General features: G+C 52.6%; 1 protein-coding gene across 1 annotated transcript; it reads left to right on the forward strand.

Moving 5' to 3' along the window:
- Positions 1 to 2724: 2724 nt before the first annotated feature.
- LOC309684527 (olfactory receptor 14I1-like) lies at positions 2725 to 3654 on the forward strand (the record flags this gene model as incomplete). Its single annotated transcript, XM_082500427.1, has 1 exon — positions 2725 to 3654. One exon carries the CDS (start codon positions 2725 to 2727, stop codon positions 3652 to 3654), a length of 930 nt encoding a protein of 309 aa, XP_082356553.1.
- Between the last annotated feature and the right edge of the window lie 10712 nt (positions 3655 to 14366).

Consider the following 14366-nt stretch of genomic DNA (forward strand, 5'->3'; position numbering starts at 1 on the left):
ATTTCAGGGAATGGAATGAGAAGCAAAGGATGCTGTTGGCCTTCTTTGCCCCTGGCTCCTGTTTTGCCTAATGAAACTGAAGGACCAGCAGAGCCTTTCCTGCAAAGCTGCCACCCAGCCACACCGCCCCTGCCCTCTGTCATTGCACGGGGTTAGTGCACCTCAAGGGCAGGACTTCAGAGTTCTCTTTATCGGACATCATGATATTACTTTTGGCCCATCCCTCTGGCCTGTCTATGTACCTCTATGTTCCCTCCCTCAACCTCCATGGCCTTTCAATGATTACGGAGTGTCATTGAACACGCTGGCACATTGGCTTACCCTGTCATCTCCCTCAGCTGTCACCCCTCCTGTCCCATAGACTGGTAAGGATTGTCTTAGTTAAGGTGACTTGGGAACAATCCACTGCTGGTGGCGTTCCTCCAGATTCCTGCCCCGAGTCTCAGAGCTCTGGGAGACCTTGCTGGGGCAGACTGAGGCAAAGAGGATGTAGAGAATCTCCGATATAGCTCCACCTGCTCTCTGAAACTCAGCAGTGGCCACACAGTGGCTTTGATTCTCCTAGATTAGATTAGGTTAGATTGAATTACGATCTGGACTATAGCAGAGCTTGGAGGAGGCTGTCCTTGAAGACCAGCTGGACTGAGCTCTGCCACCATGTCACAGCTCTGTCTGCCACAGGAACGGCTCCAGCTCCTCCTGTCTGTGCCCCTGGCTGAGATCATTGCTGCACGTTTGGGCGGAAGCCCCCCGAGCTGTGGCACCAGGCAAGCGGTGACTTGCCATAAGGAATCCTGGTACCAAGAGTCCAACACCCAGTGTGTGCTATTAATGGGACAAGAAGAGAGGGCCATCTCTTCTTCTGCTGCGAGAAATAATACTGCTGGAAGTAAATGTCTCTGCGCAGCTGAGGGAGGGAACATCAGAGATTGCATCAGCCTTTTTCACAGTTCCCCTGGAGCCCCAGGGACACCTCCAGGGAGCCCAGAGGGGACAGAGAGAGTGCCACCGTGGGCTGGTCCTCTGCTGCTGAGCTGGGCCAGGGTTCTGGGATGGAGGGAGCTCCTGGCAAGCGGGCAGCGCTGCAGAGAGACAGCTCTGCCCAGGAGCAGGGCTGGGGGCACTGCCTGCAGGCAGAGAGGGGAGACCTGCGAGGCAGAGAGAGCTTAAAGGCAGTTGGGAGTGGGTGGTGCTGAGAGCTCACTGGGGCAGAAATCTTCACCGCCCTCTGTGTGGTAAGTCTCGGGGTGCCGGGCAATGCAGCTCCAGTTCCTGGAGGGATCTCCTCAAGCTGGTCCATCTGAGAGCTGCTGGGCTCTGTCAGGAGGACTCTCTCAGTTTCTGTGCTGTAGAGGAGGAGGATGTGCTCCAGAGCAGGGCTTCCCTGCTGCCCGGTGAGAGGGACAGGGCCCGAGGGCTGCCTTCTGCTGGGGATGGTTGTGGAGGTGTGTGTAGGGGTGTGCAGGCAGGGGTGGGCAGGGCTGTCCTTGCCAGCAGGGTCCCTGCACCCTGGGGGCTGTGTGCCGGGCAGGGACTCTGCCGCCTGCCAGGGTCAGCTCTGCGCCTGCCCGGGGAGTTCCCATGGAGCTTCTGTGGGGAGAAGCAGTGGGTGGAAGGAGTGACTGCCAGCAAGGCAGATGCCTTCTGTTGCTGAGATGGACCTGTGTGGGTCAGGGCTGCTCCCGGATCCCCATCACTCCCAGGACATTTGCACAGAGTCCTTTTGAAGAAGGATATCGAGGCACCTTTCCCCTGAAAGAGAACAAGTCTGTGCTGTGGGATTTCTCCTCTCAGCTGCTGGGTGGGCAGTGGGAGGTGGGAGTGGATTTCTCCTTTGTGGAGAAGGCACAGAGACCCCTGTTCTCGATAGCACTTCCCTGAACCCCTCCTGAGCCCCCACACACCCAGAGATGCCCCCGGGCAGCGCTGTGCTGCCAGGAGGGGTCTGCAGGGCAGAGCTGAGCACACAGCGGGTGGGATGGGCTCTGGGGCACTGGCAGGGAGGAGACCCGGGGGCAGAGAAGCAGCTCCAGGCAGGGGCAGCTCCTGGCAGCCCAGACACAGGCAGGGACAGAGAGGGAGCTGCTGCCAGAAGTGCCCAGGCAGGGGGGATCCCGGCACCTCCCGCCATCCCCTGACCTTCAGACAACTTCTCGGCAGGAAGCCTCTGCTCTCCTCTCCCGCCCGCCCCACAGCCACAGGGTCCAGAGCCCGAGATGTCTTCTCAGCAGCTGCACCTCCAGTCCAGGAGAAGTGAGTGTGTCCTACAAGTGATGCACAACATAAAAGCAAGTGCCCTGCAGTGTCTCTGTCTGGAGACACTGTCACTGAGGAGAAGGCTTCACTGTACACCTGTCTGACTCCCTCTCCTCGCTTCCTTTTTTCAGAGCACAGAGGCATTTCTCCTCTTTCCCCACCCCTCTGTTGAAGTCTGCATCTCAGGAATTGGGGAGGGGTTGCGGGTCAGCTTCTCTTCTGCCTCTGACTCTGTGAGTCCTGCCCCAGAGGTGTCCTCATGGAAAGTAGGTATCGAAGCAGTATTTTAGTCGATCAGGGAGTGTGTCATTGAGTTTGTGGGGTTGGGAATGAGCTGGATCATTCCTCATTCAGCTGTGGGAGGGGCATTTCTGTGAGGAATGGCATTGGGATTTCCTCAGAGAAGTCTCTCCCAGTTTATCACTGCCTTTTCCTCCTTGGACAGGTCCCACTGCCCAGAGGCAGCAAATGTCCAACAGCAGCTCCATCACCCACTTCCTTCTCCTGGCATTGGCAGACACACGGGAGCTGCAGCTCTTGACCTTCGGGCTCTTCCTGGCCATCTACCTGGCTGCCCTCCTGGGAAACAGCCTCATCATCACCGCCATCACCTGCGACCACCGCCTCCACACCCCCATGTACTTCTTCCTCCTCAACCTCTCTGTTCTTGACCTAGGCTCCTTGTCTACCACTCTCCCCAAAGCCATGGCCAATTCCCTCTGGAACATCAGGGCCATCTCCTATGCAGGATGTGCTGTCCAGCTCTTTTTCTTTTTCTTTTTTATTTCAGCTGACTGTTTTCTCCTCACCATCATGGCCTATGACTGCTACGTTGCCATCTGCCATCCCCTGCACTACGGGACCCTCCTGGGCAGCAGAGCTTGTGTCCGCATGGCAGCAGCTGCCTGGGGCAGTGGGTTTCTCAATTCTCTCCTGCACACGGCCAATACATTTTCACTGCCCCTCTGCCAGGGCAATGCCCTGCACCAGTTCTTCTGTGAAATCCCCCACATCCTCAAGCTCGCCTGCACACACTCCTACCTCAGGGAAGTTGGGCTTCTTGTGTTTGGTGTCTGTTTAGCTTTGGCGTGTTTTGTTTTAATTGTGGTGTCCTATGTGCAGATCTTGAGGGCTGTGCTGAGGATCCCCTCGGAGCAGGGACGGCACAAAGCCTTTTCCACATGCTTCCCTCACCTGGCCGTGGTCTGCCTCTTTATCAGCACTGGAGTGTTTGCCCACCTGAAGCCCGCCTCCATCTCCTCCCCATCTCTGGACCTGGTTGTGTCATTTCTGTACTCGGTGGTGCCTCCAGCAATGAACCCCTTCATCTACAGCATGAGGAACCAGGAGCTCAAGGATGCCGTACGGAAACAGGCCCAATGGACACTGTTTCGCTGACAATAACCTGCTGCCCCTTCCATGCACATTGCCCAAGGCTTATCTTAGACTGTGAGTCTGCTTTTTTCTCTCGTGATAATCCTGCTTATAGATAATTTTCTGAGTTTATGCTGCTTGTCCTGAGGCTTGATCCTACTGTGTCTGACCCTTGCACAACACAGAGTCAGGTGTGGCCTGACAGATAACAGCTCTTCAATAAAAGGGCATCTCCCAAGTGCCGTGCCTGAAGGATGGGCTGTTCCTCCAAAGTTCCTTCCAAGAACATGTTCAAGGAATCAATATTTTAATGAGTCTCCTCTCCTTGTGTTTTCAATGTTTCTGGAGCTAAACTCATGGTACAATTGGTTTCCACTTCACCAAATATTCTGGATTTAAAAGCGCTCTTCTTAGTAGCCAATAGAAGGGGAGACGATCCATAAGCTCCCATTATCTCCTCAGTCTTCTTCATGTATGACAGGACTGATGGCATATACTGGACGTTCCTGAAATGCATCTTTTAGGCGGGAGGAGAGAGGCGGTATTAGGGACTCAACAGTTGCCCTTGGACTGGAACGGATGGAGACTCCGAAGGTGAAACACCCTCAAAGGTGAAGTCCACTAATATAAAGCACTGAATCAATGTGTTCACGCACAAGGACGCTGCAGTGCCGAGGGAGTCAGCAGGGCCTCATCAGGCACAGGGAGGGGAGACGGGGAAGATGCAGGAGGTGCCTGAGGGAACCCCAGGGCCAGGACTGCTGTGCTGTCCTGGGGCGTGGGGCTGACTGGGGAGAGAAGGGGGCAAATTCAGTCAGGGCTGGGGATCACGCACAACATGAATTCCAGAGAGGCAGAGAGTTACCAGCCTCTTTTTCCTTGTTCCCTTGGCACCAGCACGAGCCCCGGGGCTGATGGGCAGGCTGACCTCCTTGTCTGCCCCCCAGGAGCTGCTGTGCCCTTGGGAGGAGCTGGGGCTGTGCGGTGAGTGCCCAGAGCTCTGCATCAGCCTGCAGCGGACAGTGCTGTGGGGCCAGCCCAGACTGGGCTGCTGGGCTGGGTTGTCCTGGGGAGAGGGCAGGGGAGGTGGGCAGAGCTGTGCAGGGGCTGGTGAGTGCTGGGAAGTGCCTTGGAGAGGACAACAGCAGTGTTAGAGCCCTTTCCAGGGAAGACTGAGGCAAAGAAGTCGTTGAGTACCTCAGCCTTCTCCATGTCCCAGGTGACCAGGTCTCCCAGTTCCTTCCCGAGTGGGCCCACGTGTTCCCTAGTCTTCCTTTTGTCACCCACATACCTATAGAAGGCTTTCTTGTTGCCCCTGATGCCCCTGGCCAGATTCACCTCTACCTGGGCTTTAGCTTTCCTAACCTGATCCCTGGCTGCCCGGACAATTCCTCCCAGGCTACATGTCCTTGCTTCCACCTTCTGTAGGCTTCCTTTGTCTCTTTGAGATTGACCAGGAGCTGCTTGGTCATCCACGCAGGCCTCCTGGTGTCTTTGTCTGACTTCCTATTTGCTGGGATGTATTGCTCCTGAGCTTGGCAGAGGTAGCCCTTGGAGATTAGCCAACTCTCTTGGGCCTCTCTTCCTTCCAGGGATTTGTCCCAATGTAGTCCACCAAGCAGATCCCTGAAGAGGCCGAAGTCTGATCTCCTGAAATCCAGAGTTTACTGTGTGCCTTCCTGGCCACCTTAAAGGTCTCAGACTCTGCCACCTCAAGGTCACTGCAGCCAAGGCTGCCCTTGACCTTGACATTCCCTACCGGCCCCTCTTTGTTGGTCAGGACAACGTCCAGCATGGCACCTCTTCTCATTGGCTCCTCTGTCACTTGGAGAAGGATGCGTTCCAGGTACCTCCTGGATTGCCTATGCGCTGCTGTGCTTTCCTTCCAACATATATCAGGGTGGCTGAAGTTCCCTCTGAGGACCAGGGCTTGTGAACATGAGCCTACGCCAATCTGTCTAGAGAGGATCTTATCCACTCGATCTTCCTGGTCAGGGGCCTGTAGCAGAACCCCCCTGTAACATCACCTCTCTGTGCTCTCCCTTAAGTCCTGACCTATAACCTCTCGGTCAGCTCCTTATCCATCCCCAGGCAGAGCTCCATGCACTCCAGCTGGTCCTTCACATAGAGGGTGACACCCCCTCCTCGTCTCCGCTGCCCTTCCTTCCTCAAGAGCCTGTGCCCATCCATTCCAACACTCCAGTCATAGGAGCCATCCCACCAGGTCTCTGCAATGCCGATTAGATCACAGTCTTGCAGGCTAGGAAGCTCCATCTAAACATGAGGAGGACCTTGTTTACTTTGAGGGTGTCAGAGCACTGGCACAGGCTGCCCAGAGAGGTGGTGGAGTCTCTGACTCTGGAGACATTCCAAACCCACCTGGACGCCATCCTGTGCAACCTGCTGTAGCTAAACCTTCTCTGGAAAGGGGGGGTTGGACTAGATGATCTCTAGACATCCCTTCCAACCACTCTTCTTATGTGATTCTGTGACCTGTTGTAGCATGTGCATAGGAGGGGCAAAAAGATGATCAGAGGGCTGGAGCACCTCTTCTGTTAAGACAGACTGAGGGAGTTGGGGTTGTTCAGCCTGGAGAAGGAAGGCTCTGTGGGGACCTTATAGCAGTCTGTCAGTACCTAAACGGGGCCTAGAGGAAAGCTGGAGAGGGACTCTTTATCAGGGAGTGCAGCGATAGGACAAGGAATAATCATTTTACACTGAAAGTGCGTAGATTTAGATTAGGTCTTAGGAAGAAATTCTTCACTCTGAGGTGGTGAGACACTGGAAGAGGCTGCCCAGAGAGGTTGTTGAGGCCCCATCCCTGGAAGTGTTCAAGGCCAGGTTAGACAGGGCTTTGAGCAACCTGATCTAGATGGAGGTGCCCTTGCCCAAGACAGGGCGGGTGGAACTAGTGGATCTTCAAGTCCCTTCCTACTCTGACCATTCCATGAGTCTGTGATTCTCCCCTTAAAGGGATCCCTCCTTCCACTCACAGCTTCTCCCCACAGCAGCGTGGGGAGCTCTGTGGGCAGGCTGAGTGGGGATCCTGGCAGGGGGCAAAGTCCCTGCCCTGGCACACAGGGGGCTCCCTGGAGTGCGCGGACCCTGTTGTGAAGGACAGCCCGGGGCAGCCCTAGCTGCACCCGCAGCTTCCCACCCCTGAAGCCATCCCCAGGAGAAGGCAGCCATCATGACCTTTCCCTCTGACGGTGCAGCAGGGAAGCCCTGCTCTGCAGCATGTCCTCCTTCTCCACCCTAGAGGAGCCAAGACAGACACCGTGACAGCTCCTCTCAGCCATGGCATGTGCCAGCTCTGGAAGACCTGTCCAGGATACTCAGACTACTTTCTTGTCTTATTATTGGGCAGGACATGCAGACAGTGGCTGGCAGGGACCTTCTTTACTCCTGGTGTGGGATAGGGCTCAGCTGAGTCAATGGAGGCATCTCATCCTGCGTTTCTATTGGTAGCACTGGAAGGGGACTCAGTTCCCTCCCATGCCTGTCACAAACCCACAGGCGGTGGCACTCCTCTTGCCTCACTTCAGGCGGGCATTAAAGAGGCACCTGCATGTGAGCTCCTTGTCTCAGCTGCCATGGTAATGAATGAAGATGTAGGGTAGGAGCTGGCTGTTCAGATGAAACACCTGGTGACATCTGAGTGCCAGAGGTTGTCCAAGGACAGTGGAAGAGAACTGCACCTGTCCCTATTTACTGTTTCCTTTGCAGCCTATGTGCCATCTACCCAAATGGTGTCCTGTACCACAGGGAGAGCTCACTTTGTCTCTTTTCCGTCAGCTGGGTTGACTAGATCTCCATTGACTACGATGATGGTTTTCATCCCCACGTTGCCTAATCAAATTCCGGGCAGTTCCTCTCTTTGATGTCCCAAAAGAAGCCTGTAGTTTTGCGAGATGCCAAGGCTCTCACACATCACTACATGTGGCCGGCAGGTACCGCACAGGAAAGCCATCCCCGTTCCGACCGAGTGTGGGACAAATACTCCAGACGGCCCTGTAGACAGGTTCGGTGCCTTTGTGCCAGCCACGGATTGCCCCCACCACAGCGTGGCAAGGTGTGTCCCTTCTCCATTCAGTAGATATAAGGCAGTGCAGGAACACGAGGCACATCACACATGGGCCTACGCTCTCAGAATGGTGGGTTTTCTCTCTCCCACGCTTCACTCACCCCCTTGAAGACACAGTCAAGGAACAGACCAACAATTTTCACAGTGGGCTGCTCAGCAGCACCTTGTTGTTCACGGAGCTAGAGTCCACGTCCACTGAATGCCTTCTACAGCATTGACAGCACCCCCGTATCTTGCCAGGGCTGCACTTCCCAGCCCTATTTCTCTCTGTCCTTGGGGACGGCAGGCTTTGCTCACTCTCTTGACATCCAGTCATTTCAGCTTTGGGTTTCCATCCCCTTTGGCATGGCTCTTCTCTGAGGCAAAGCCTTTGCAAACAGGGGGTTTGGAATGCTTGGTCCCAGGTTTCTCTCAGTCAGAGCTTGGCCTGGTGCTACACCTGAGGTGCTACAGCCCTTACGGGCACTGACGCCCTCAGCCAGGACGAGCTCGAGCCTGTGGTTTTTGACACCGATGGAGTAACTGCCAAGGTGTGGTAGAAGAAGTCACAGAGTTTGGGGTGCTGCAATGGATGGGTTCATAGTTTTCAGTACAGACAGGCTGGAAGGATCGGGGGTGGGTTCCCTCAAAGGGAACAAGTTGCTTGGATGTATGGAGCTCCTTCATGGGGCAAGTGACAAATTGGGTGAGCCCTTTTGAGTGGAGGTCAGAGGAAGTGTCAGTAACGGTGCTTTTGTGGTGGGAGATAAGGAAGCCACAGTCAGGGTGGGGCAGTTGGCATAGTCTTTTCTAAGCACCCCAAAGAAGTCTCTGGGTGTAGAAGCCTGGTCCTCCACGGGGACTTTAATGACCTGGCATTTTCTGGAAGGGCAACACCGCAGGATGCAAACAGTCCAGCAGTTTTGGGACAGCTTCTTTACACAGCTGCCAGATGGGCAAACAAGGGTCATGCAAACCCAGATCTGATACTTGCAAGCAAGCAAGAGCTGCTCAGGGATGTGAAGACGGTCTGTTGTGACACTGAAATAGTGCGGCACGATCTCCTGAGGAGAGGGAGAAAGGAGAATAAAAGACTGCAGATGCCGGTCATCAGTGGAGCAGATTTTGGCTTATTTTGGGGAGAGGTAGCCAGTATCCCATGGTCAGCAGCACCGGTGGGCAGGAAAGCTAAGTATACCTGGTCTTCAAGGACAGCATTCTCCAAACACAGCAAGCTTGTCTATCAAAATTTGCGTGAAACATGGAAGAGAATTCAAGAACTCAACATTATTTCAGGAACACTTGAAGAAGAAATAAAGACAATGTCTGGTCACAGCTTATCTCAGTAAGACTAGGTGGAGACAGATGTATACTTCACACCCTCTTTGCCTCATGTTTCAGAAACAAGTTCTTCTCAGCCACTGTACCTCAAGTCAAGACTCCAGAGGTAAACAGTCAGAGGGAGACAAAGTGTCCTCAGCTGTCTGGTCTTTGTCCAAGACATATGCAAAAAAAATATGACAATTTACAGAACAGTATCAAAGTTCTGAAAATGAAGACTTTTTACACACTTATTACACTGCGGCCTTTTCTGCATATGTTTCAACTTCTGCCTCACATCGTCATTCTAGGGGGTGATGCCCACACAGAGGTGCCCACTGCCTCCCAGATTCCCAGGCATAGCTGAAGCCCTGACGTGGGACTGGGAAATGTGACCCCGGGCTGATGGGAGCAGTTCTGGAGCTGCGGTTGGTGGACAGGCAGGGTAGGGCAAAGCATCTCAGTGGAGACAACAGATTTCTCTCCCTCCAGGAGAAAAGGAAGCCTGGGCAATTGCACCCAAGCTGTCCAGCGCTGGAGGAGGATGGGCAAGGAGTGGGTGTGGATGTTTCAGAGTCTGCCTGAAGATGCTCCTGTAACCCAGACCCCTTGGGGTCAGTGCACCTTTGGCCATTCCAAAGAGAGCATGCCGTTCACTTTGTCTCTTTGCTTCCCTCTGTGAATGGAGGGAGCTCGTGACTTCAGCGTGTGCCTTGCTGTGAGCGCATATGAACCAAGAGACTCTGGGGCAATGAGTTCTTTGGGGATTCTCAGGATCCGTGCCTGGCACAGAAATGTGTTTGCCTTTGGTCTAAGGCTGTCCTCTGTGGAGAGTGGACTTCAGAGGAGGAAAGGTGGACTTAATGTACAACAGAGTATTTTATTTTCTATTGAACCATGCCTTCCTTTGGTCTCGTTTTTGGGCAACAAAGAAAATTCTGTGTCTGGGTGCAGTTCATTCTCTACGTGAAACAGGTGGAAACTAGTGCCAAAGGGCTGAAACCTGCAACTCCAGAGTGTAGCAGAGAAAGCTGAGATTTGAGGAAAGGTGCTGTAAGTCCCAGGTGGCTGATGAGAGAAAGGTGGGGTTGGAGGTGGGGACAAAGGCTGCCCACAGAGTGTCTGACATACAGGGTCTTGACTGCCCTATACAGTCAGACTCCATTTGGAGAGGTCCAGTTTCAGTGTCATTTGGAAATTGCTGATATCAATGAAGAAAGACACATGAATGAAGCAGAGAAATAAAGAAAAAGAAAAAGAAATCCTTTCTTCTTGTTATTTACTATTGAAACCTTTCCTCTTCTGAAATCTCTTTAATTAACTACAGCAGAATTGTATAATAAGAAAATTATGCACAGAGCCGTGGCTCGTTATGGCATTTTGCATGTTAATGAGCCCTCTGGTGCCCAGTTCCTGAACTGCAGGTACTGAGGGTGGATTGAAGTGGTCTCTAGAGCAGTGCAAGTCAGCCTCCAAGGTTCTGAGGGCATCAGCGGTCCCCACTGAGGGCCATCCCTGACTGTACCTGAAGCAGAAAGCCAGAGGCACTGCTTCCAGTTGGAAATGAAATGTGAAACTGTCTGTGAAAGCCCTTGATGTGTCTCATCAAGCAGGATATTGAAGCGCTGACCCCCACACCCTGGCAATGGGGATTTTTTCCTTCAAGGGATGCTCAGGGCTCTTTCCGGGAGCAGTGAGATGAGGGTGTGTGTGTAGGAAACCTCTCGGGCTGTCTGGAGGGTGGGGGAGGAGGCAGCGAAGCAGTGTGTCTGTGGGGAACTGGAGTGCTCTCAGGGGCTCCAGTGGAAGAGTCTGCAGCCATTGTGGAAAGGACAAGGATTTCAGTTCTGTTGGGGCGGGGTGGGGGGGTTGTCTTGCATCCTGACCACAGGCTGTCCTACACTTTCCTCTGCCTGTTCCTGTTTCTCTGCAGATTTCAACCACCACCCCTGCTTCCCCACCTCACTCCCACCCCGTGCTGGCCCAAGCTTTACTCATGACTCTCTGTCTTCACTAATTCTTCAAACACAAAGCTATGTTTTTCTGAGCTTTTGCCAATGAGTTCCCCATAACCTGTGCAGCTTCTTCCAAAGCCCTCCTAATGCTCCTCTCTCTCCAGAGATGGAGCCACAAGAGGGGACCCCCACCCCTGAGCCTTCCAGCCTGTCTGTACTGAGAACTATGTGCCCATCCATTGCAGCACCACAAACTGTTTCATTTCTTCTACTGCACCTTCGCAGTGACTCCATCGCTGTCAATGGCAGGGGCTGTGCGGCTGGGTAGCAGCTCCACAGGAAAAACTCTGGTGGTCCTGGGGTTTCATTTGGTAAAACAGGAGCCCTCAGTAAAGACAGCCAACAGCATCCTTTGCTTCTCTTGTCATTCCCTGAAATCACAAGTGCTTCTCTTTTCTTCTCCTTATACCCTCCCAAAAGAACAGCCCACCTGTGCTGGTTTGAGGTGAAACAGAACCCCTCTTCTGTTCCGCAACTTTACTTTGCAGCTGAGCCTCTTCAAACTAACTGAACTCTCTGAAATTAACAGCATATTGTGGTGACACTGTTCAGAGTGATAAAACCTGATTAGTTGTAATGTATGCCAAGGAATGGTCTGCAGAATTCTCTTTCTCATACTTATTGGTATAACCCCCAAGGCCAGCTGACTTGGTTCTTTGCCCCATTGGAGGGTCAGAAGCAGAAGAGCATAGAGGAGTCGCACCTGTCGGGAGGAGGGGCCAGGACAGGTGACCCCAAACTGACCATCAGGGTAATCCATCCCATCTGCCTCACGCTCAGTATAAAAGCTGAGGGATCAAAGGGTCAGCTCTTTTCCTTTAGTGGCTGGTGTTCTGGGAGGACTCTGGTTGTTTGTTTGCCTTTGATGCCTATCTGTGCATTCCTGAATGCAGTTCCCATCTGTCCCAGAGTTGAGCCTGGGACTTTCCCCATGCCTACTTGTGACGTGATCATCATCCTGGGAGCTTGATCCAGTTTAGTATGTATGTCATTATTTCTTTTTTTATTTTATTATTAATATTTCATTAAAGTAGTTGACTTCCTTCTAAGTTCACAAGTCTGTTGCTCTCTCTCCTTCCTGTCCATAGAGAGAGAGCTAGGGGAGAGCATCTGTTGTTTGCTGCAGTGGCCAGTGTGGCCCAAACGACAGTAAGAATAAGGGAACTGTACTGTTGGATTGATGGCAGTCCTTGCTCCTGCACATGGAATTCCATCCACAAATAACTTGTGTTCATTTAATATTTGGTTGGCTGTCTCGAGGAATTGTCCCTGACACATTCTTGGCTCAACTCAAACAGCAATTTGTCTGGGAAGCCGTCTGAAGGAACAGCCTCATCCCAACTTTGTTCCGTGGTCTGTAGACTGAGAGATACTCTCTGCAGTCAAAGTGGAAGGTTTGTGGGTGATGGTGGTGACCACCATGACCCACCACGCAGCTTTTGGTCTGGCTCTCTGGATGCTCCAAACTAACGGAACTCTGAAGGGCAGTAGAATTGGAATTGGAGCTTACAGAAAACACGATGAAAATGCTTTATCTGGTTGGAGCAGGAAAATTTCTGTGTTTGCTCCTGTAGAGGCAGTATGGGAAGTGCACAGCATCAAATAGATGGTGCAGTTTGAGCGGTGTGAGTAGAATGGTAGAATCATAGACTCATAGGATAGTTTAATTAGAAAAGAAATTAAAGATCACCAAGTCCCACCCCTACTGCCCTGGGCAAGGAGATGTCCCACTAGACCAGATTGCTCCAAGCCCCATGCAACCTGGCCTTGAACACCTCCAGGGATGGGGCAGCCACAGCTTCCCGTGGCAACCTGGGCCAGTGTCTCACCACCCTCGTGTGATTTTTTTATTTTTTATTTTTTTCCTAATATCTATTCTAAATCTCCCCTCTTCCAGCTTGAAAACATTCCCCCTCGTCTTACCCCTAAGTTTTTTTAACGTACTCTTTACCCTTGTGAAAAGTCCCTCCCCAGCTTTCCTGTAGTCCCCCTTCAGATACTGGAAGGCCGCTATATATGACTGACATAAAAAACCCAGCAGCTGTTATTCAAGAACACACCTTCTCTGTCCTGCACTTCTAAAAGGTGCTCTAGAGCTAAGCCATTCTATATTACCATTTTTGATAATAATTTGATTTCTTCTTCTAAGGCTGTCACACTGTCTGCCTCTTCATTAATGGCTTTTTCTAATTCTCTTGGCACATTCGCAGTAGCCCTTTCTAGTTTTGCAGTCCCTCACTGTGAGATAAAATCTATTACAGAGAGTTTGAACTCAGTGCCACATTAGCAAAGGCATTTGTGAAAGGCAGGTCCTGCTTGACTAACCTGATCTCCTTCTACAACGTGGTCACGCGCTCAGTGGATGAGGGAAAAGCTGTGGATGTTGTCTATCTGGACTTTAGTAAAGCCTTTGACACTGTTTCCCACAGCATTCTCCTGGAGAAACTGGCTGCTCATGGCTCGGATGGGCACACACTTTGCTGGGTAAAAAACTGTCTGGAAGGCCGTGCCCAGAGAGTGGTGGTGATTGGAGTTAATTGCAGTTGGCGGGCGGTCAGGAGTGGTGTCCCCCAGGGCTCAGTGCTGGGGCCAGTCCTGTTTAACATCTTTATCAATGATCGGGATGAGGGGATGGAGCGCACCCTCAGTCAGTTTGCGGATGACACCAAGCTGGGGGGAGTGTTGATCTGCCTGAGGGTAGGGAGGCTCTGCAGAGGGATTCGGACAGACTGGACCCATGGGCAAAGGCAGACTGTAGGAGTTTCAATGAGGCCAAACGCCACCTCTCACACTTTTGCCACAACAACCCCCGCCAACGCTACAGGCTTGGGGAGGAGTGTCTGGAAAGCTGCTCACAGAGAGGGACCTCTGTTGTTGGTTGATAGCAGCTGAACATGAGCCAGCAGTGTGCCCAGGTGGCCAAGAAGCCCACCAGCATCGTGGCGTGTATCAGGACTAGTGTAGCCAGTAGGACCAGGGAGGTGATTTTCCCCCTGTACTGGGCACTGGGGAGGCCGCATCTTGAGTACTGTGTTCACTTTCGGCCCCCTCACCACAAAAAGGACATTGAGGCGCTGGAGCGTGTCCAGAGAAGGGAAACGAAACGGGTGAGGGGTCTGGAGCACATATCTTATGAGGAGCGGCTGGGGAAACTGGGGTTGTTTAGCCTGGAGAAAAGGAGGCAGAGGGGAGACCTTATCGCTCTCTAAACATATCTAAAAGGAGGTTGCAGAGAGGTGGGGGTCCACCTGTTCTGTCAGGTAACAGGTGTTAGAACAAGAGGAAATGGTTCAATTTGCACCAAGGGAAGTTTCAACTGGATATTAGGAATAATTTCT

This window comes from Vanellus vanellus (genome assembly GCF_965231255.1).
Source record: "Vanellus vanellus genome assembly, contig: HAP1_SCAFFOLD_160, whole genome shotgun sequence".
In the NCBI taxonomy this organism is placed as follows: domain Eukaryota; kingdom Metazoa; phylum Chordata; class Aves; order Charadriiformes; family Charadriidae; genus Vanellus; species Vanellus vanellus.